Source organism: Triturus cristatus, chromosome 7, assembly GCF_964204655.1.
Source record: "Triturus cristatus chromosome 7, aTriCri1.1, whole genome shotgun sequence".
In the NCBI taxonomy this organism is placed as follows: Eukaryota; Metazoa; Chordata; class Amphibia; order Caudata; family Salamandridae; genus Triturus; species Triturus cristatus.
The window spans coordinates 725,188,803-725,211,678 of record NC_140590.1 but is presented as its reverse complement, the minus strand read 5'-3'; the positions used below and the strand labels follow the sequence as shown (position 1 = coordinate 725,211,678).

The 22,876-nt window shown below is 41.3% G+C and overlaps 1 protein-coding gene across 6 annotated transcripts in view; it reads left to right on the top strand.

Annotated features, from left to right (window-relative positions):
* The window catches only part of CARD14 (caspase recruitment domain family member 14), a 462,412-nt gene that overhangs the window by 368,232 nt on the left and 71,304 nt on the right, over positions 1 to 22,876 (top strand). For 5 of the 6 annotated variants that reach the window (XM_085617432.1, XM_085617431.1, XM_085617433.1 and 2 more), the window contains 5 exons: positions 975 to 1,097; positions 7,880 to 8,016; positions 8,877 to 8,959; positions 10,289 to 10,355; positions 13,990 to 14,194. In XM_085617432.1, the coding sequence (XP_085473558.1) occupies positions 975 to 1,097; positions 7,880 to 8,016; positions 8,877 to 8,959; positions 10,289 to 10,355; positions 13,990 to 14,194 (615 nt within the window). The remainder of the gene's footprint in view (positions 1 to 974; positions 1,098 to 7,879; positions 8,017 to 8,876; positions 8,960 to 10,288; positions 10,356 to 13,989; positions 14,195 to 22,876) is intronic. The other variant, XM_085617430.1, reaches the window with a different exon arrangement.

Genomic DNA, 22,876 nt, shown 5'->3' with positions numbered 1-22,876 from the left:
AACCTGAGACACCTTCGACATGCATCCCAGGCAAAAGCACACCTCCCTTGTATCAAGAAGACCAGAAGCGGAGGACGCTCCTGTTCATACCTTGCAGCCAAGACCTGGAACGACCTCCCCAAACACACTTAGAACCTCCCCCTCACTCATCGACATCTGAAGAAACCTAGGGACATGGCGCTTCCAGATGAAACATGAATGATCTACTCCTCCCTTTTCAAGCCTGCCCTACTCAGCACCTGGAAACCCTCACGATTGATTAGCCACACTCTACAAATTCACATAACATAACAAGCATTAGAATACTGTGCGAAAATTTGGTAATTTTCCACTGGCTAAAGATTTTTTTATTGCTGATACAGTGAACACAACAACTAAAATCAGAGCAAAAAATAGATTGTGCTGCACTTATTGAACAAAAAAAATTGCAATTGAAAAGAAAATTGGGCACCTTATGGAGACTGATTAGTCTCTGAAGCAATAGGAAGTATACTGGAATTCTGAGAGGGTGAGAGGGTTGTAGCTGAGTGACTAACGTGACAGGCACTGCCTAAACTGAGTGCCCATTGTCCAGCTTTATGAGTCTTCAGACGTTCTAGGCTTTCAAGTAGGTCAATTTGCCTAGGATGAACCACAACACCTCTCCACGGCTTAAAGATCATCTTGTAGCCAATCCTAATTCCAACCTTAAAATGACTGAAGAAGTGCAACTGCTAGAAAGTAAAAGGTTTGTTGGTTCTTTCAGTCTCAGAAACAGAGGCACACCTAAGTATGTTTTTTCTATTATTGTGAATATTTCTGAATGGAAAATTGATGGGCCACAAGATATTGAAGATGCCAAACATGTAACTATCACCTGGAAAATCAGACAGGGTTTGCAAGTCTGGCATTGTATAGATTGTGTGATGGCCGGCTGAGTTAGTGTTATGGAATAATGAGCCAACTCTTCAATGTCAAGTGTGTTCCTTACACAGGTACCTGATGGAACCAGCTTGGATCAAGCGGAGGTAGCACAACGACAGAAACCCAAACTCATCAGGATGCATGCCATTTACCCGCGGGGCACCAGCGACAGCAGCTCACTGAGCTTTGGAGAGGTTTGAAAAGACCGCTTCTACATTCTTCCACCCATATAAACCAAACATAACACACTGAACCACCAGCTTTCTGAAGAGTCCATGACCCATAACAAACCCAGCTTCATACAAAGTTCTTTGTTGTTGCACTAGGTGCACCTCTGACACAATCAAGTAGAAACAGGGCTGGTTCTACCTGTATTGTACTCCACCCTCAAAGAAGATGCACATACATTAATGGTTTTGAAGAATCAAGTGAAGATATCTGCCTTTTAGCACCCTTGAGGCCCATTTGTATTTATGTTTGAGCTTGTTGTAGCAATATGGTATTTTTGTTTGGGCCTCTCTCTTGATCGAACCAGTAGGCTACCCAGGGGGTGACCGCTGCTCTCTATGAATGCCCATTACTCATCTGGCAAGCCACCACTTTGCTAGTGGTTCCAAAACTGGCATCTCAAGGTCAATGACTGGAAGGGCTGCTCCTTGATTTGACCTGTAGTATTCCCGGTACTGCTACGGACCCTAAATGTTCTAGAAATGGAAACAAACAGTCTATCGCCCCCTTAAAAGTGTTACTGTTCGTTTAAAAAACTGTATAATGGGCACCCATGCCACAATTACTGTTCAAATGGATGATAATACCTGGAGCGAGAAATTTATTCTGCTACACGCACATTGAGTACTAAATTTTCACTCAGATGTTGTCTGAAATCTGTTTTTTAAACTTGAGCTGTTTCCAAACAATACTACATTTTTGCTGGGTGAATGAGAGGGTGCAAGGACAGTGCATGTCCTGCTAAGTATTTAGAACATCAACATTTAAAAATGGGGCAACCCTATATTCCTGGGAACCTGGGTATCAATTTTTTAAGAAACATTGGTTCCCTTGGAGGAATTCATAAGCCTTTGTTCCCAAGACGAATAAAATTAGGATATACAGTGACAATTTCTGTTTCAGGTTTAATAGCGATGACAATATGTACCTACCTCAAAGTACCGATATCTTAGTAGTTATATAGCAGGTGCTTCAGTGGATGATTAAATGAATCTTGACATAAGTGAATATTAGTGTACTTAAAGTGATTAAAACAGTATAATAAGAGGTGGTCCCAGTATCGATACATCAAATAGTGTCAAAACAACATACAATTGCATGCAAACAAATTCAAAAAGTAAATATATTCTTGCACCAGTGTTATTTAATCACACTGAACACATGTTACAATTGAGAAAACATTTAAAAACTATTTCAAGTGCCCAGCTGGAAAAAGGGAAAAGGGAATAAGGAAGAGTTGGTGACTTGGGTGAGAGTAGTGAGGTATGTGAGGTTAGAATATAGTGTGTGTCACAATTTCACTATTCACTTGGCATATCATTAAAGCCAAAAGATATGACAATTCCAATAATTCATACAGTATATCACATAGCCATGTATGAAGAACAACAAATCACAGTAAAGCAAGTACTGTCGATAATATTGGCAATAATGAAGTGTCGACGCTTCGACCCCTCATTAAGTGTAGGTCCTTGTGAGCCTTACTACCGGGGTCTTCCTCAGGACTAAAGTGGACGTGGGAGGGATGGGGCACCTAAGAGTAGAATGAAAAAAGATTTAACATTGCTACATGCTATTAAAGAAAAATGTGACAATAAATGTACCGATCCCTGTAATTACCGTGACTGATTGAAGAGTGACCTCACAAGAAATGCAGGTGAGGACGGGCGGGCTTAAAACTTCAAAAGGGTGTGAGCGGGAGAGAGCAGAAACCACCTGCAAGAGTAAGGTGTCTGTCAATAACCCCTCATCATTGCTAGGGTTAGTCTATAAATATAATGGTGAATTAATACAAATCTCTTACTAGGTGGGTGAATCAAGTCTCAATTATCTAATCCATAGCGGTCATATTATTCCATACTGCCAGTATTCCATACGTATTATTCCATAATTCTAGTAATTCAAAGCAGAAACCCTGGTTGCCTCGCATGGGTTGAATCTGAAGTCATATATAGAGGAGGAAGAAAAAGAAAATAATCACTGCTTGGGACAGGACCCTGTCATACCACAAAAACAAACTATTGCTAGATAAATAACATGTAGCTGGTGGAAGTAATGAATACATGTCCATTCATTAAATAGAGGATCAAACCCTTTTCTGTGAAGTTTAAACGAAACCGCAAAAAACGTTTTTCTTGTTAAGGGACATTACGTGTCAGAGAAGGGGTTCCACTGTTTGGGAGAGATGGGCAAAACTCACCGCGGAAACCGGTAGAGGCGCGTAGGCGGTTATTTGTAGAACGGTGCTGAATCTGCAAAGGAAAGCAGAATTCAGTGACCTCTTATAGGGAAAAAGCTACCCACCAGCTTAGTTCCAAATGAAAAACAGTCGTCCGCAGGAGCACTCGCATAGGTTGTTTGACTCACCACTACTCGTTGGAAGTTCTCCGTGCATTGGGAAAGGAACGTCGCGGCGGCGCATATTCTATTTAAATACGGCCAAAATTGTCGCCATGAACCGCGTGACGATCAGCATCCAGCAGACGCTAAATGCCGGTGTAGTTGTGTGCCTGACTAACGGGAAGAGAAAACAGACTAGGCTACCTTGGGCTACATGTTTAGTTGAGGATGCTTTCTGACGTGCCCGTGGCAGATGGAAAGTAACATAACCAATTGTGTCACAAAGGGAAAGTTATATGTTAAACTCCCATGTTTTCGTTGTTTTGACATAGTGCAATCCAATTGAGAAACAATGAATATACACAAGGTGGCAGTCACCTTGATTGACCAATGACCTTTCAATCCCAGTGACCAACTACTGGTGACGTGTGATATCGTATCTCTATATACGAGCATACCCCAACAATCCGCTGTCACAACAATGACTGTTTTTCATTTGGAACTAAGCTGTTGGGTAGCTTTTTCCCTAGAAGAGGTCACTGAATTCTGCTTTCCTTTGCAGATTCAGCACCGTTCTACAAATAACCGCCTACGCGGCTCTACCGGTTACCGCGGTGAGTTTTGCTCATCTCACCCAGACAGCGGAACCCCTTCTCTGACACGTAATGTCCCTTAACAAGAAAAAAAAATTGTGCGGCTTCGTTTAAAATTCACAGGATAAGGGTTTGATCCTTTATTGAATGAATGGACATGTATTCGTTACTTTCACCAGCTACATGTTATTTATTTAGTGATAGTTTGTTTTTGTGGTATGACAGGGTCTTGTCCCAAGCAGTGATTATTTTCTTTTTCTTCCTCCTCTATATGTGACTTCAGATTCCACCCGTGCGAGGCAACCAGGGTTTCTGCTTTGAATTATTAGAATTATGGAATAATACGTATGGAATACTAGCAGTATGGATTAATATGACCGCTATGGATTGGATATTTGAGACTTGATTCACCCACCTAGTAAGAGATTTGTATTAATTCACCATTATATTTATAGACTAAACCTAGCAATGATGAGGGGTTATTGACAGACACCTTACTCTTGCAGGTGGTTTCTGCTCTCTCCCGCTCACACCCTTTTGGAGCCTTTGAGACTGCCCGTCCTCACCTGAATTTCTTGTGAGGTCACTCTTCAATCAGTCATGGTAATTACAGGGATTCGTACATTTATTGTCACATTTTTCTTTAATAGCGTGTAGCAATGTTAAATCTTTTTTCATTCTACTCTTAGGTGCCCCATCCCTCCCACGTCCACTTTAGTCCTGAGGAAGACCCCGGTAGTAAGGCTCACAAGGACCTACACTTAATCAGGGGTCGAAGCGTCGACACTTCATTATTGCCAGTGTTATCGACAGTACTTGCTTTACTGTGATTTGTTGTTCTTCATACATGGCTATGTGATATACTGTATGAATTATTGGAACTGTCATATCTTTTGGCTTTATTGATATGCCAAGTGAATAGTGAAATTGTGACACGCACTATATTCTAACCTCACGTACCTCACTACTCTCACCCAAGTCACCAACTCTTCCTTATTCCCTTTTCCCTTTTTCCAGCTGGGCACTTGAAATAGTTTTTAAATGTTTTCTCAGTTGTAGCATGTGTTCAGTGTGATTAAATTACACTGGTGCAAGAATATATTTACTTTTTTACTTTGTTTGTATGCAATTGTATGTTTTTTTGACACTATTTGATGTATCAATACTGGGACTACCTCTTATTATACTGTCTTATACCCAGGTCCCAGTGATTTTTGGTCTACCCGTTTTATAACGATAAAGTGATTAAAAAACAAGTGAACAACAATGTAGACACAACAGGCCTTTGTTTTAACAGAAAAGATTTGGGTCTAAAGTACAATTTGAGGGGATGGCACTGGATGTAAATCTACTTGTTGCAATTCTTACTCCTCGGTCAGCGATTTGGGACCTTTGGTCCTAGTATTCGGGTGACTGAACCCTCCCCATGAATGTATGTCTACTTTAAAGTAAGCTCGAAAGCCCACAACACAGGCCTGTTCTGCTGTAAAATGGAAAAGGTTTGTCACCGCTGTATTTCCAAGAACCTGCACCCTGTAAAGCCTACTGTCTTTATTATCAGCTACCTCTCACATTTGCAAAAAGCAGGCCTCACTTATAATGCCATTCGCTTACACTTACGTGCAGTAGCAACCCATATGCAGAATGGGGAAAACTCGTCCCTCTTTAGAAATTTGGTGGTAAAGGCCTTCATGGAAGGTCTCAAGAGGGTTATATCCTGTAAAGTGCCTCCCGTCCCGCTCCCCATTGAAATCTCAGTGTAGTTTCCACGAGTCTCATGGCATTTGAAGCTTTGCATTCATGTCCCCTCCAGTTCAACATCTGGAAGGTGGTCTTTCTGGCTGTGTTACCTCTCTCAGATGTATTAGAGACCTGTAAGTACTCACTCTGCAAGAACCCTTTATACAGGTCCACAAGGACAGGGTTGTCCTTAGGACCTAGCCTAAGTTCCTCTCTAAGGTGGTGCCAGCCTTCCACTTTAACCAGGCTATAGAGCTCCTAATCTTCTTTCTAATGCTGTCTCATCATGTAGACAGCACTGCAGGCATTAGATGTCAAAAGAGCCCTTGTGTATTACAGTGGCAGGACATCTCATTTTGAAGGCAGGCATAGCTAGGTGGATAGTTTAATGTATCCAAACATGCTACAACAAAACAGACAAAGTCCTACCTGTTCCACCCATTGCACACTCCACCCTTAGGAAAGGAGCGGCCATGCCTTTCCTATTTAACATCCCACTAGTGCATATTTGTAAGGTAGCCACTTGGTGAACACCTCTCACCTTTACCAAGCATTACTGTCTAGAGATCTTAGCAAGTCAACAAGTCCTGGCAGGCTAAAGAGTGTTAAGGACCTTATTTCAGGCATTTTCATCATCCACACACTAGCCACTGTTTCCGGAGTGCACGGCTTTACACTCTATGTTAAGCATGTGTATCTACAGTCACATATTATGAACAGAAAATGCTACTTGCCCTGCAAGCATTTGTTGTAGTATGTAGAGTTGTATATTCAAGTGTTCGCCCTCCTCCCCGAAACCTATGTCTTTTGCAGATTGCTTATTTACTATGTATTCACTGCACATTCTGCTTCATGCACCTTAGCTGCATCCATACCCCATAAATACTATCACCCACTCTGTGAAAACAATCTTGCATGAATTAGCTGCCCAGGCGCAGTGTACACCAAGAGAAGTCACACCCGAACTAACGACTCGAGACTCCTTCAAAGAAAAACAAATTGCAGATGTCCGAGCACAAAACTAGATGGCAGGAGTATGCTAAGCATGTGCATCTATAGCCACACATGCTACGTACATAGGGTTTCATTTGCGAAACCTGGGAGAGTTGGCAAGTATTTTTGAAAGGAGCAGGAACTCTAAACATACAGAAACAATGAATAGCATCTGTTACCACGCATGCCAAAATCACGCGTGGCTTAGCAACGCAGTCAATACCACAACTGTATCGTTACCACGAGTTCCCTTACAACACAAATCATTACAACGACTTGCTTTAGGGAAATGCTGGACTTTGAATAGTCTAAATTACTATTCCGACTCCAGTCGGTGTATCAGTAAGGAAGGTGTTGGACTTAAGATCCAACACCAGTCCAAACACTGCATTCCCTAAAGCAAGTTGTTGTAATGACTTGCGCTGCAGTGGAACTCGTGGTAACGTTGCTGTTGTGGTACTGACTGCGTTGTAAAGGCACTACGTTGTAATGCCTGCGTTGTAATACATGTTTCCCAGAAACAATGTGTGTGTCTGCTTGTGGAGGATGAGATTCAGGGCAGGTGTTAATAACATTGCCATCATGCTGTAATGCTTTAATAGTTGTTAATTACCCTTTGCCCTCATTATTCATCTTCCTTTTTGGCTTAAGCCTGTAATTGAACGATAGACAATGACAGCTATTAATGCCTTAGCAGAGGCAATAATTCTTATTTAATTCTTAATTAGCACATTTAGTGGGGTGGAGTGGGAAGACACTCCGGTTGCTCTAAATTCATTCCAAAATACTGCCACTCCTCTGCAAATCCACACCTCTATCTCTCCAACCTCTATTGGCTGACCCCATCCATGCTCCAGTGCCAATAGTGTTCTTCAGGTACCCAAGCCTGAAGCATTTCATGCTTCACTGGGGTCTCATTCCTGAACCACTTTATTCCTCTGACACCATCACACATCTCTGGGGTTCTCCGCTTGACCACCCTTCTAAACTCCCTTGTCTGTGACCCTCCAACTATAGATTATTATGGTGCTGCTTTACCATTTCAGGGGTGGTAACTTGCTCTCTTGCTCTATTCTTGGCAGTCATGGCAAGACCTGAGTCACCGCACCAGCAGTGACCTGGAGGAGAGTTACCAGGCCTCTTCGGCAACCCCGCCTCGCAAGACTTCAATCACCAGCCAAGGCCAGGAGAACTACATGGGAACCTCCCTGTCCATCAGGTAAGCATAATTATTTTGCACTTCTTTCCACATCTTTGCTCAGTTGTGCACTGATTTGTGTCTCTCAGCCAGAAAAAGAAACTGGGTCTCCTCCATGATAAGCCCTACCAATTAGCCACAGATGAGAAGTGTATACCCATACTATCTCTCTGGTCTTGTTGGACAATAGAGTTTTCCCAGGTTTTGGAGGACAATTTGGATTTTCTCTTGTTCTAAATAATAATGGGGGCTCTCTGAGATTGTAGAGACAACAGGGATTCTCAGCTTGAGTGCGTGAGTTTGTATGTGAGAGATTCATTGTCTGTGTAGTTATAGTTGACCATAGGGGTTCTCTCTTATTTGGGATTAATACAGTCTATTATTGTGGGTAAAATGAAGGGTTCTCAGTGATTGTGGCTGACTTTGAGGTTCTCTGTAATTATGAATGCCAGTGGCTGTTTTGTGTGTTTAGGTTGGAAAGAGGTGTGTTCTGTGTTAGTGAGTGATAAACAGGGTTTGCTCTGGCTCTACTTAACACTAGTGATTCTTTGTGATTCTGGATGACTATGGACATTCTCTTTGTATGAATGTATGGTTTGGACTCTTTCACATCGTGTGTGCATCAACAAGTGATCTCTCGCTGTGGATCCAATCAGTGTTCCCCGTGATTATTGGTTAACCTTTGGGGAGATGTTTTATTGTATATAATTATGGAGTTACTAAGATATTTTAGGCTTGGCATGGGTTATTGCGAGACAATGGGTATTCTCTTTAATAATGAGGTTTCTTTTCTGTTGCACCCTTAAACTATACAATCTGCTCTTCTAGTTGCAGCAGACTCATGAAAGCTAATATTCTTCTTTGCCCTAATACTCTGTCAGCAGCTCCCAGTCGCACCTTGAGCCAGACCTGGGCACACTCACCCTGGACACTGACTTTGAATTTGAGGTTGTTCCTTGTAAAGGTATGTGTGTGAACTTAAAAGTATAAAATAAAAAATGCATTCATCCTCCATAAATACTATATACCACTCTGTGAAGATTTCTGGGTACTGCCACGCCAACCACAGAAAGAGAGAGGGTTTTGGAGAGTGCTCAATGGAGACAGGTAGGAGTCAGGGCAGTCTTTTTAGGCCGAGCCCACCAGATAGCATAGCTGTCCGGATGTTAAAGATATATGGTGGGGTTACTAAAACCATACAGGGGCTTGAATCCCGCCCACTGCTTACCATTGGTTGGCTTTCCTGTTACTCACATTTGCCTGCTTCTTATTAATGGCCCACCATGTAAATCTTGTATTTGTCTCTCCGATGGAGCAAAGCCTCTACACCATATCTTCTGATTGGCTGGCTTCTATGCTTCCACTGGTTAATTTACAAGCACTGCTTTTTTCTTTTTGGTTAAACACTCCAAGAGAGCATGTGTTTTCCAACTGTTTCCCTCATGTACTTCTCCTCCTGCACTTGTTGTTGCTTTCTGTCGCCCCGTGAGCTTCTCCGCACCAGCTCCACATTGCTCTCTCAACTGTTTTTCTCATCCCCACCACCTCTTTCTGTGTTGCTTCTCCCCCTCTGTGTTGCCCGTTGCTTCTCAGCTTCACCCCCACATTACTTACTCCCAACCACATCCTCCACGTTGTTTAACCTCATCCACACTTCAAACAAGTGCTTCCGTGTAAAAAAATCTTTTAACTTGCTGATCCAACTCAGATCGGCAAAAAAATTGGAAAAAAAGCAGACGTGTCATAGGCTTTTTTTCCCTTCCTATTTAGGCAATGCTGTATAACATGGCTACACACCATTGACAAAGTCAATACGTCTCAAAGCTAAGATCTTGTTACCTTTGCCAGTGCTTGTTTTACCTATATCCTGCTTGTTGATGTGGCAGATAGAAGCAGTACTTGTTCATTTGGCAGGCTGGGAAGTCCATGAAAGTCTAGGCCTACACTCATTCATGTAGCAGGCATCAGGCCGAACCTAGTCACACACAAAAGGGACATTTGAGAAGGTGGAAACTGACAAATAGACAATCTTTGATTGGCCAAAAACTCTGCCATAGTGTTACTCAGCAGAGCAGGATCTCTTGAAGGTTATCAGTTCCGATATCTCGCATGAAGTTTGACTCAGATGAGCTCCATGCTAGAATCTTGTGGGTAGTTTCCCATCTGGACACTGAATTACATTTAATATGAGGGAAGCAGCCTTGTATGTTGTATATGTAAGTTGCACTGGTGGTATATATCTTGTAATCAAATTCTATTTCATATGTAATATTTGCATCTCTGAACCTCTCAGAATCATGCACAGTATCTTCGTCAGAGGGATCGCCTCGCCTGACCCGAGACCACATGTGTGAACACCTGTGAGTACCGCCAGCTCTTGTGTGTATCGGAATTCCACAACCAGGATTATAACTGCTTATCTTGCAAACGTCAGAGCGCTTTTAAATTTTAAAACATTAATTGTCTTGAACTTGTAAATATTATAAGTATTCATTAAATGTAATGCATGTTATAATAGTCACAATAAGAGCTACAATAAATTGTATTTAATAGAGTCGTACGGAATTGTGATCACACTTTCCCCATATTACGGCATTGAAAAAAAGACATACACTTTGATATCCCTGTTCAATCCACAGAGTCGCTTCCCAATCTAAGCCCCTTCTAGGTTTTACCGCAGGAAGCTGAACCAATTGCAGATGGATATGCCTTTTTCCTCTTCAGGGTTAGTGGGAAATTACTTACAGACTTGGGAATCCGACAGTAATATGTAAAAGATTGATAACTTCTTTTGGTATATACATGGATGTGGATTCCCAAAGAGGTCAGGGGCAGTGGAAGTAAGATCATGCACTCTTTCACCCCCAATGGCCCCTTATCTCATTCTTAGTTCTTCAACAGCCTCTGTGGAGAAGTGTGGCTCAATGATTAGAGCGGCAGACCCTGATGCAGAGGTCTGGCCCGGGACCAGGGTTCAATTCCCCGCCTCGGCGGGTCTTGGGCTCAAAAATTCCACGGACCTGATAATTCTCGCCTCGGTGCCATTCCAATCATGGAGTCCCACTCTGCAACTCTGGGCTTGCTTAATCTCCACAACGGCCCCCACAACGCTAAGGATGCCTGGCCTCCACCTTGGGGGTGCCCAGGAGTGGACGCCTCACAGGGAAAGCCAGGATGGGTTCCACAGCAGTATTCGTACAAGCGCCTTGAGACCCTTGCGGGTGAGTAGTGCGCTATACAAGTATCAATTTACATTTTATTTACATTTTTTGCTGCAGATCACTGAGGGGAATGAGAAGGAGTGGAGAGGCTGTGTAAACGCCATCTTTTCTTGCTTTCTCTTCTTTCTACTGCCTTCATGACCCCTGAAATCAGGCTTAGCAAAGGCAGGAATACTAGAAGGCAAGGGGATGAGCAAACATACCTGTCTTACCACAGGCTTGCTCAACCTAGCCATTCCCCCAGGTTGAACAAACTATGCCCTATCGTAGGCACCTGAAAGAAGGATACAAAGAGAACAAATACCCAACAATGGTCTCCCTTGTACGACAATTGATTACAAAGTATGCCACAAGAAATATTATCAAAAGCTGTTGAAACTCAACAAATGTGCAATGAAGAGGTCACAAATCTCATCATGTCATCATAAAGTGTGCCACCACATTATGCCTAGTTGGCATTCGTTTTCTGAAACCCATCAGCTTTTTAAATATTATGTCATATAGTTTGATCAATATGGCAGCTAGTCTTTCAAAACTATGGCAGACATGGCTCAACATGGAAAGTTTTGAAAACTACTAAATTCATTACTTGGGGCCTGATTTAGAGGTCAGAGCTGCTTCAATTCGGTCTTCAAATTAAAAGCAGTCAACGGGACGCCAAAAAGGGCTCCCATGGGATCCAGTAAAATCACTCTTCCCTCCCGATTGCTTATTTCCGAAAAGATCCCTTTCCAGAACTCTTTCAATTGAGGACAGGTAAATATCATATGAAGCATATCACCAGACTGAGATGTATGTCTAAAACAAGAGGGACCAGCAGTATGGTATTTTTTTTAAATTCTTGCAGGGGTGAAGGAGCCATTGAGAGTAAAACCCCATACGCTTAAAACTGGCCGCTCAAATAGCTTTTTTACTCAAACATGGCATTGTAATAATACAACCTGTAATATTGCTTATGCTATTGATGTGGTTCAATATTACTTAAAATCCTGAATGTTGATTCAGAAGTCTGTACCAACTACCAATACCCTAAGCCGTGCGATGAAAAAAGCTTGTCCTAATATCTCTGGCGTAACATTCGGCTCAGCCGAATTACATGAACAAACATGTTTAATTTGAGTGTAGCTAAAGAAAAGTGTTGGATTCAATGAGCTATGGTCATGAGTACGTTTTTGCCCAAAATAATGCCATTGTTCTGAAAGAAATCACCTAATGTATGAAATCCCATATTTGCCCAACGCGTTAGTATGGAGCAGTTTTGAAAACTACTAAATTCATTACTTGTGGCCTGATTTAGAGGTCAGCGAACAGGTTGCTCCATCACAAACATGACAGATATCCCAGCCGCTGTAGTACAAGTGCCATTGGATATAATGCACTTGTAATACGGTGAACTTGATATCCGTCAGTTTTGTGCCATATTAACCTGTTCACTCAACTCTTAGTCAGGCCCTAGTTTCATGTAATATCAATATTTACACCTTCCATGGCACTGGAATCTTGGCTGTTTCTTAAATGCCATAAAAGAGTAGTATAAAAATGTATGCCCTCACTTGGGTATGACCAAAGAAACCAATACACCCTCTGCAATGGGGATTTTCTTAATGCTTATTGAGAAATTTTTAAACCCATTTTTGACAAATCTGTAAATATATTTGTCTTTCTTTGGCTCAGTGATCCCCCATGAGCTCCAGGTTTTGACTATCAGTGTAATCTTTGTATATTTGAGAAAATTCTTATAACATTGACAATTTTTTCTAATGCTAATATTTCCTTCTTATATGTGAACTCCTGACATTTCCTACCTCATTTAAAACTACCTTTCTTCCGAAGATAGTTTCAGTATCCAATCACAGCATAAAAACCATTATCTTTCCAACCCTTGACCATTCAACAGATCTTTTACCGATTCCTCACAGATGGCCCCCTTTTACTTTTGGTCATTGCAAAGTAAAATAGTATTGTAGGTATAAACTGTCATTATGCTAGAGGTTCTCCAAGACATATTGGGCTCAAATAAGGATACATTTTCCAGCGTGGTACAGCCAGGTTCCTAACACTTTCGTTTGATGTGAACCTTACCCATGACATATTTATTATACCAAGTCCACAACTGAATATACGTTGCCGCCTGTATGTTGCTCCTATCCAGTTTATCTTGTACCAACACCCCCTGATCTGACATCTTCCATACAGCCAGTGTCCCATGCCACAACATATCCAGGTCCCTGGGCATATCCCCCACCACAAGACATCCCATATCACTGGCAGTAATATCTTATACATCTCCTAATTCCTGTGCTGTAACATATCCATAGGCTTAAGCAACCCCATAGCTTTGACTATATCCCTGCCAGAACATATCATTATACCCAGTTTCATGCTGTCTGCCACAAGATATTCCATACCCCTGTCAATAGCAGTGGAAGCAATCTATTCCAAAGCCCTGCCCAACCTTACACTGCCTCTGCATAGAGTATACCTGCTCCACTACATTACATATCTCACACCACTGCCCATGTCTGTCACAAAACATACCCCAAACATCTACCAGGATATAGCCGAAACCCTGACCCAGTACCCTGCTATAATACATCTTAGGCATCAATAGTCAGGCATCACAAAACTCATGTTACAAAATCCACAACCCAAGAAAGCAGAATCCTTTCCATTGCCCAGACCCCGAAAGGGAGTGTCTTAAAATTAACATTACTGTAAACAAACGGTAAGGTTGACAAGTGTTAAGTCTGCTGTATTTGTGCCATTTTTTCAGTACCCTGCCTACCAACTTAGGGCCACAACGGAGGCATGCCAGGCGCATCCAGAGCCGTGATACCATCATCGCCTTCCACGGTGATGCCTTACTGGAGCAGCTCACCATCATTGGAGGAAATGAGACTGGCATCTTTATTCACCAGGTCACGCCTGGCTCCGCTGCTGATGAAATGTCACTGGTGCCAGGGAGTCAGATAATGGCGGTGAGTGATTTCTGTGACTCTATCTGTCTTAGGCTTTGTCTAGACCCAAACACAGCTCTGCCAATGCATCACAATCAGCACACCCCATGCTATACCTAAATATGACTAGCCCATCATTCCTCCAATGCACTCCAGCCCTACACTCCAGTGATGTCAGATTCAGATTTTAAAGTCTTTATTTCGATAATAAAATCATAAAAGACAGCAAAATTTACACAAACAGGTGAGGCCATACATTACAAACGCCACATACTAACCTATTTACACATAATAAAAACTATACATTAAAAATAATCCTTGTCAAACATCCCATTTATGTTTAGACGATCCGTTTATGTATACAGTTTAAAAACATAAAATCAATAAATAAAACCATCTTAAAATACTGTGCAATATCCAACTTTGGATTGAAGCTTTTAAGGACGAAACGCATGATCAAACATTTCTAGCTATTCATGGGCTCTAATGATCCAAACCCAGCCCAAGAATTTCGCTGTGCTCACCGCAAACAACTCAGAAGTATTGGTCTTTAGTGCCCGAATCGCCTCTGCAGACCTACCACAAGTAAGGCGTTGAAACAGCGGTTTTAACCATTTTTTACGAGGGTCGTGGTACTTGGGACAAGCAAATAAGAGGTGGCCCTCTGACTCCTTGTGGCCAGGACACCATTTCCAGTGATGTCTTCTATTCCAGTTCTGCAATGCACACATCTAACAAGAATTCCTCACTGCTAACCTACAGAGTTGTCTGTTATACCTGCACTGCAACCCACATACATTTCTGCAAATGTGCCCCAATGTTTTTGTACAATATTTGACATTGCAGATATTGGCACCATACACAACGCGAAGCTAAAACATGATCTGCTAAACCCCCTCTTATTTCAATAATGAGACCTTCACAGATACTGCCAATAAACTTAAATCCCAATCCACAATAGACCTTCCCAGATGCAACTGCACCTGAGGCTGCTACCCAACTGCATTTGTCTGGCATTGTATAAACTGGATCCAGGGCTAGCACACCCAAAAGGCAAGATAAGGCAGTCCACAACAATGACCACTTGTAAATAGAATGCAAGACAATTTTATTCTCCCTTTTCCATATAGACAATTCTTTAAGAACATCTTCCCCCAAAAAATCTATCCAGGTGCTCTGACGGACGTGGAGACTCTCGTCTGCAAGGAAAGCACAAAGATTTCACGTACATGCCTGGTGCAAAACTGTCAAACATCAAATGCAGGAGCATTGAGGAGCTGACACATGGAAGCAGTGACTGTAAAGCTTGCCACCTTGATAATCATTTTGAAATGGCATCGGAGACCTGGTCCCTTTTCAAGGAAGTTGTGAGTTGTGGGAAATGCACTGACCATAGTAACGTCCTTCCAGTACTGGAGCATGTGGAGAGCACCCTCAGAAGACACAACAGTATTAGGATCATGAAAGGCAGGAGGGGTGGACAATGAGCTTTTTAACTGAGAAGATTGGAAGAGTAATATTATAAGAGTTACTAAAAATATAATTTTATGAGACCATTCAGTCTAGGAGAATGACTATTCCCAAAGATGAATTATAATAGGAAACTGCAGCATAACTTTCAGGATTTGATAGAGTTAAAAATTTGTTTTTCGAATGGCTTGACCAAATCAGGTGTCAGCCCGATAAAAAGGCATCAATGGGGTAAGGTTTTGATCTGTTATTAATTCTTATTTTACCCCTCATAAAATAACTTGTAGATGCAAGAAAGCATCCAATGGGATATGGAAACTTTGATTAATAAACAACTTTTGAGTCAAGCAATAGGGCTTCTTCAATCAAGATATCAATGAGAACCCTATCCAGTAATTAAGGTTCATTTGACTACTGATGAATGATGTGCAGAAATATGTTTCAAGACAAACATCCCGATTTAAAAGCAAACCTGAAACACAACTAGGTGAAAAAAGGGTGAATTACAAGAGCAAGCTTGCTTTTCAGAAAAGTAGCACGGGGCTTTTGAGCCCAGACAGCTAGTAGCACTTTATGGCAAAGTAACCACTGTGACAAAACAAACATCTGTGCAAGCAAGTTAAAGTCCCTGGAAGCCATGAGTTAATAGGGCTTATTGCTACTTTTATAAATATATATTTTTTTTATTATTGGAAAAATTTAATAGCATCATCAATTTCATTTCAAAATACAAAATTTATATTTCTGGATCATACAAAATGTTCCTAAAACATCTTAATTAATCACGCTGTTAATAATTCATGCTAATGTTGCTTCTAAATAAATAAAAAGATTATACCATATTTCATACAAAAACAGGCTGTCTGATAATCAAAAATAGCATTTATGAGATGTCCCAATATACCCATTTGGCCTTGCAATACAAGCTATTAGATTATTAAAATATCACCTACACCCAGACTTAATTCCTAACTTCTTACTCTGATCCCAAAACACTCTACCAACTTGACCAAATTTTGTTGAAATGCTTACTAACACCTAATCGCTTTGCTAGATAAACTCATGACAATACACTTTACCCATCCTACTGCGACAATGATTCATGGTTGGTATTTTAGTAGATTTCCAATTTGCCAAATCTAATGATTTGGCTACCAAAGATGCTATATAACAGAGCTGCTTCAATTCGGTCTTCAAATTAAAAGCAGTCGACGGGACACCAAAAAGGGCTCCCATGGGATCCAGTAAAATCACTCTTCCCTCCCAATTGCTTATTTCCAAAAAGATCTATATCCAGAACTCATTCAAGTTGGGACAGGTAAATATTATATGAAGCCAATCACCAGACTGAGATGTACGTCTAAAATAAAAGGGACCGGCAGTATAATAAAAAAGATTTATTCTTGCAGGGGTGAAGGAGTCATTGACAGAAAAACCCCATACGCTTAAAACTGGCCGCTCAAATAGCTTTTTTACTCAAACATGGATTTGTAATAATCCAACCTGTAATATTGCTTATGCTATTGATGTGGTTCGGTATTACTTCAAATCCTGAATGTTGATTCAGAAGTCTGTACCAACTACCAATTCCCTAAGCCGTGCGATGAAAAAAGCTTGTCCTAATATCTCTGGCGTAACATTCGGCTCAGCCGAATTACATGAACCAACATGTTTAATTTGAGTGTAGCTAAAGAAAAGTGTTGGATTCAATGAGCTGTGGTCATGAGTACGTTTTTGCCAAAAATAATGCCATTGTTATGAAAGAAATCGCCTAATGTATGAAATCTCATATTTGCCCAACGTGTTAGTATGGAGCATCCCTAAGCCAGCACATGCCTCAAGCTTCATCTGAGGGTGGTAATATGGGATCCGATATTCTCGCCAGATATAATTAGTACGATCTGCTACTATTTGAGGCATCCTATAGCGTGTACTCTTTGGTAGTCTTGGGATCATGAAAAAAGTAGCCAGATCTATTTTTGCTGTTTTAATTTTAACAGAGTATGCAGATAGTAATAGTCACTTGCAGCTATATTTTTTTTAAGCTAAAATCAGCCAGCCTATAATAGTGGCCTGATAGTAAATTCTTAAAGAGGTAAGAGCTAACCCACCCTTCTCCTGAGATAATGGAAGTACTAACAGCTTAGCCATAGGTTGCTTGGACTTTCAAATAAAAGACTGGAATTGGCTTTCTATGGCTCCAAAAAAGCCCTTGTTAGCTTAATTGGCACATTTGAGAAAGCAAACAGATATAGCCGTAATAAATTCATTTTTATAAGTGATATGCGGCCGATAATTGTAAAAGAAAGTTTGTTCCATTAGTTAAGCAATGCACAAACTTTGATTAACAAAGGAGCATAATTTAACATATATAAATCATTGTAATTTGTTACCTTAATTCCCAAATAGCTAAACGGACGTGTGGCTGAAAATGATGATTGCATAGCGGGTGGTAATATTGTTGGGGAACTATTAAAAATTAGACCTTCGGATTTGACTTGTTGAATTTTATAGCCCCCTATGGCCGTAAACTCTGCAATCTTATTAAAAGTACGTTGAACTTTATTCTTATCTGCCTTTAAATATGAAACCATTTTGTCCGCATATAGCTTAAGTTTAGGCGCTGCCCTCATAGGAGGCTCAATGGATTGATCTGAATGGAGAGCACATGGCAAGGGTTCGATAAACGGAGTGAACAAAATGGGTGACATCGGGCATCCCTGATGAGTACCCGACTAATGTTTCTGTCTCCGGATAAAGTATTATTAATCATTATAGATGCCTGCGACCCGTTAGTTTTGGTTTCGTAAGCATGCGGTTATCCAGTGGGAGTGCTAGCACCAAGAGATTACTGGTGGGTTCTAATGAAATTTAAGAAGGGAATAGCCAAGTCTTCAGCAATTTTCATTCAGTCAAATGACTGGAATTTGTGCAAATAGCTTTAGAAAGCCTGTTCCAGGATTTACAGACCAGATAGTCAAAGGGGCCACCACCTTTGTGTACACACCGGATTTTATGGAATACCAGTTATGCAGAAGAAGAGCGCAAAGCACGTTATGAGACATAGCAAGTAAAGAGGGATTGTGCCAGATGTTAAGAACTTGAAGCAAATACATTTTTTAATTGACAGCTAATATAGTTGATGGAGAAGACTGGAGGAGGATGCATAACTTAGGAGACACTTGAGTACCTGGGTAGCCATATTCTGCACCTCGTGAAGACGTTGAGTTTGATATATAGTAAGAACCAAGTATAAGGTATTCCCGTAATTCAGACGGAAGGCAACTAGAAAGTGCATGATTTGAAAATGAAATTCAGAAATAACGACTTGGAGAATTTTCCTAATTGTTTTCAAAAGCAGAAAACAGGTTGTTGCTCTGAACAATTAGGATGAAAAACCAGAAATGAAACCGAGGTACGTCCATATGCCTCCACGAGGTTGTTGTCATTGTCAAGCATCAAAAGAGTCAGAGTGTCCTCTGTGTATTCCTTGAATTCTTGATTTTACAACAGATTAGTTTGCTGAGGAGGCAATGTACAAGTTAAATTACACAGACCTAAGGGATGAGTCCCTCGGAAAGTCACAAATGATGGCCAAAGGAAATGACCGGAATGGTGGCTAGCAGCTTGAGAAGAATCAATTAGCGAGTTTACGAAGGTAAAGTGGGTAGTTGAGAGTTCACAATTTATGAGATATTGCACTCTAAAAACGCGTAGTGATAGTTTTGGTAAATGGAGGGAGGGAAGGTGGGACCCGAAGAGAGCCTATGAACCATGACTAATAAATTTACCATAAAGGTCCCTTTATCTTACTTCTGCATCTGGCTCTCCCCTCTTCCCAACCTGCGTTTAGCTTCCACAATAAGAAAGACGGGCAGGAACGTTAGACCAGGCAACATCAGGCAAGTGAATTGAGCATCACTTCTGCTAAATTATTGAAAGTACAGTGCTTGAGAGTATATGCAGTGTAGTCCAAGTAACTTCCTCCCTATTTCTCATAAGGGATGATGCTGCGGAGCCATCTTGACTGCAGTGAATTGTGCGAAGACATTAATTACAACAAACATTGGCAAAGCCATTAGGTCACGCCTTCTAATGGGGTGTCCTCAAAGTATTTTTACCAATATATAACAACACCTAAAAGTTAAATAAAAGTAAACAGCAAAACATAAACAAACCGATTAAATTAATGATAATACATTCATATTTATCTAGTAGTAAGAGTCATGTGACATGTAATCTTAGTTGTAAAATAATATACAAAGTTTGTATTTGCATCTGGTTCAGTAAGGGTGAGATCACGAGCACTGTATTTGGCATACGAGTTATGGTTTGCATGGCTTTGTGTGAGATAGGGATTGGGCCCTTAACCATAACTTGTACATTTCAGTGCTTTTCAGTTTTAGCATCATAATTATAACTAACTTTAACTTTGTTTTTAGGTGACTATATGTATGTATAGACCCACGCGGGTGTGTGCACCTTAGCACTTTGGTATTACAGAAGGGCCTGCAGAGGCTCATGCGGCCCTTCTTTAATAGCGATTGTGCCTGTTCCTCATGTGTGACAGTGTGATGTCAAGGAGGCATTTGCTCATTTACAAATGAGGAAACACTTATTACAGACACGGGCACACAGGCAAAGGAGCTGTCAGGGGCACACTGACTGTTTGCCACATTGAGGTGACGCTGTTAGTGCGCCTCTGAGGGCAACTTTTGAAAGGAGAAAAAGGTGATCCCATGGGCCGCCGGTAATTTGCCCTGCTGGCGTGCACAATCATTCACTGCACCCACCTGCAGGGGGATTTCTGTCTTCCCTTTCAAATTCAGGGCGGTTGCTTCCTGCACAGTGATAGGCAAACCGGAGACATCACACGGTTGGTCTGTCTTTCACGAATGTGCTGTTTCTAGTGAAAGTCTGGGTTCACAGCTGCACAGGGAACATCACATTTGTTGGGAAATGGTGCACTGTGTCAGTCTTCGCCGCAGTAGACTTAATCGTGCACTGCGGTGCACAGAAGGACAGTTGTGTGCTGTCTATAATATGCCACAAGGGAGAACCCGGTATGCAAAGGCTAGTCCCTTTCCACACAGGCACCCCACATGGTGATAATGCCACCTTAATATTGCAGGCCAAGACACTGCCCACCGTGACAGTGCAAACAATCACTCTGCATAGAACCCCTCACACATCGGCACCACAGACCCAGAAATAAAGCCTTCCCCTATCAAAAACTGACCAAGGATTTTTGAGGTAGCTGGCTAAATAGCATATTTTACACCATCTTCCAGCCTTTAGAAAAGAGCCACATTTGTAGTTTATGGCTGAAACATGACGCCCACTGCTAGTGGCAGTGTAGGATCACTACGTATTCTTGCTTTATGGTGGCATCGGTCCAGACTCTGCACATCAACCGTGCAGACACTCGCACATCACATTAATACTTTAGACCCTGACACGGCCTGCAAAGACCTCTCCCACTGTGAAACTGCCCACTGTACCAGTGCTTACCCTGTCAGGGCACAAGCTGACAGAGCTACTAATCATAACACTAGTACAGTAGGAGAGCCCACTGACAGGGCACACCCTGAACTGCCTTCTTTCAAGACAACATACTGTGGCACTGCACACCTTGAAGTTGCACATGCTGACACTGCCTACTATGACATTAGATTCCATGTGTATGGCACCACTGTACTTAACACTAGGCCTGCAGTTTACATCTACCAGAATGCTTAAAGTTATGCACTTAAACATCTAATGTGTTCAATTCATATAGGTACGGTTTTGTAATGTCCCTCTTCTTTGATATAGTTTCATGGTTTTCTTCCCAAAACATTGGCCACACAAGCACTGACAAAGGCTTTAGTTTTGGTTTGCCATAATATAAAGATTCTGTCTAGTAAATATAGTGTTGTCTTTGATATTTATGTGTTGGACGTGTTTCTCTGGAAATTAAGCCTACCCAGTCTACTATTCACTCCTCACTATAAACGTGTCAAAATGCTGATGAGTGTTATTCCCCAAAACACCAGCCCCCCACTTCTAATTTCAACAATAATTGTGTTTCGGACAACTCCAATTAGATTACTGACAAAGACGTTTACCACTGTAATATAATGGCGGTTTAGAATTAAAGCTGTAGTCTGCAAGTCTGCCTTTGCTCTCTCCCACTACTAATAAATAAATGCTAAAAATATATATGTGCGTGTGTGTGTGTGTATATATATATATATGTGCACCCTTTCTGCTGAACTCTGGACGGGTGCTATTTCCTGCAAGCGCGAAGGGTGAGTCACGTAAAATATAACCGCTCCAAAAAGCAGGACCTCAGCACTCACAGGACTTTGGTTCATTTTATTTTCAGCAAATGCATTTCGGCACTATGCCTTCATCAGTGCTCTTTAAAACGCCATCATACACTTGTGTTTAAATCACTCAGCAAGCAATTCCATTGGAGGGCTCGAGAGATGACAGCAACAAAGGACTCGCACAATAGATGCTATTACTTGCGATATTATGGCAGCCATGGCTGTATGCATATATCCTTTATGTAAATACAATAGGTGCTGTTCGTTTTTCCCAATAATCAATTTCATATAGTCTCTGATACTCAATGCAGAATGTATTTTGCATGAAGGGAAAAACGAGATTTTCTCTCCCACAGTAGCTTCAATAAGGTTGACGTTTTCCAGTCCTCTGTAAAATGTCAAACTCTGTCCCCCAAACAAGTTGTTATCGTGTAGATGGCTCCACTGTCCCTCATCACTGCCGTGGTTACAATTGAAACACTGACTCCCCTGGTTGCAGTATATGTGACTCCGAAATGCATTTGCTGAAAATAAAATGAACCAAAGTCCCGTGAGTGCTGAGGTCCTGCTTTTAGGAGCTGTTATATATATATATATATATATATATATATATATATATATATATATATATATATATATATATATATATATATATATATATATATATATATATTCTCCCTCAAAATGCCCAAGCATATAGGGGCGCACTCACGGCAAATTGCGCCAGTCGGTTTCTCCCATCACAGGTGTCCCCATCGGCATGAATAATGGACAGGACCATGCGAAACTGCTCTCGAGAATATTTTACTGTGTACCTGACGCGTTTCAAAGCACTCGCTTCTTCCTCAGAGGTCACAGTGAACAAACAGTCACAGGAAAGCTTCGTAGCTGCAAACTCCGCCTTTAGTAGGACGTGCATTGT